The sequence below is a fragment of the Limulus polyphemus genome, unplaced genomic scaffold (genome assembly GCF_000517525.1).
Source record: "Limulus polyphemus unplaced genomic scaffold, Limulus_polyphemus-2.1.2 Scaffold231, whole genome shotgun sequence".
Lineage (NCBI taxonomy): Eukaryota > Metazoa > Arthropoda > Merostomata > Xiphosura > Limulidae > Limulus > Limulus polyphemus.
Window position 1 is genome coordinate 634,738 of NW_013665841.1, and position 1,462 is coordinate 636,199.

A 1,462-nucleotide genomic window follows, 5' to 3' on the forward strand; every position below is an offset into this window, starting at 1 on the left:
CTATAACATTATAACATGCTGAAAGGGCGAGCATGTTTGGTGGTATGCGGATTCGAACCCGCGACCCTCAGATTGTAAGTCGAGCACCTTATCCACCTGGCCATGCCGGGCCAAACTGTAACGCAAGACATTTGAGTTCTTCGTGGAAGGTGTTTTTTTATTATTTAAAATTACACGAATACTCTCGAACGAATTTATGATAATTGTGTATAATGAGTAGACAAAGCGAATCGGTGGAGAAGAACATGATTCATATAACGTAACGTTGATTCATATAACGTAGATTTCTGGTAAAACGTATTTATCTACATCAGTGCAGGCATTCTAAGCTGGTTATCAAAATAAAAACACAAAACAAATCTAATAAGTGTGTCTAGTGTGTTAATGGATATATTGCGTTAGATTTCAGAATTTTTTCAAGGTCTAACACATAAAATAGTGCTGGAAGTGATTATTACTTGTGATAATAATTTCTCCCTGAAGAGGGCATTGGTTGCCATTGTGGTACGTAATATGCAGTAGAGACAGTGTATATAACTGACGAAATTATTGTTCCAAGCAGAAGTTGTTAAACGAGATCTCCAGTTTTATACATTTATGTGTGTTAGTATATTTATGTATTCTCAATATGAGATATTTGTAATGAAGTGGTAAAACTACATTATGTTTGTAAAAATATTCCGTACTTAGGAACAATAATTGCTATGCAATATATGGAAAATGTTTCCTTAAATTTACCATACTGCTCATCGGATTTTTTTTAGTTATTACTTTGTTTTATAATTGTATTTAAAATACGGCATTTATCACTATTAATATCATATTATGCTGTAAAAATATAATATTTTTTCTTTATTTGCCTGTAGATGGCCCAGTAGAGAGTCCAAGAAATTTATCCCCGAGTCAACATTTCCTGTTTCCTACAACTAGGAGGTACGTCAGCAACAAATTTTTGAACTTAGATTAGGTTTCATGTTTGAAAATTATTTATAGTGGTTAGTTTATTGCACATAGCACATCAACCGGTTTGTGAAATGCAATGCATTAAAGTCAGTCAAGTAAAAAGTGTACACGTATTAACGAGAATGAACTTATCTTTTAGCTAGGCATAATATTATCAGTTCTTTTGTTTAATAAAAATTGTATTAAAATGATTATATTTTATTTCGTGATCGACATACAATCGATGATTGATCCACTTGTAAATCCACGAATAAGCTACATGTAGCAAAACTAGTGTAAAAATCTTTATAATGTCACTCAAATATTTGCATTAGTTTCGAATGACATAAAAACGTGGAATATAAGAGTAGAGAAAGTGAAATAACTCAATAAATACCTCTTCTTCTGTAACGGCCCGGCATGGCCAGGTGGTTAGGGTACTCGACTCGCAATCTGCGGGTTCGAATCCCCGTCACACCAAACATGCTCGCCCTTTCAGCCGTGGGGGCGTTATAATGTG

At 34.0% G+C, this 1,462-nt stretch overlaps 1 protein-coding gene across 1 annotated transcript in view; it reads left to right on the forward strand.

Annotated features, from left to right (window-relative positions):
* LOC106478604 (microtubule-associated serine/threonine-protein kinase 3-like) overlaps positions 1-1,462 on the forward strand; it is a 62,741-nt gene that overhangs the window by 12,950 nt on the left and 48,329 nt on the right. The window contains exon 5 of the mRNA XM_022382224.1: positions 867-933. Within this exon, the coding sequence (XP_022237932.1) occupies positions 867-933 (67 nt within the window). The remainder of the gene's footprint in view (positions 1-866; positions 934-1,462) is intronic.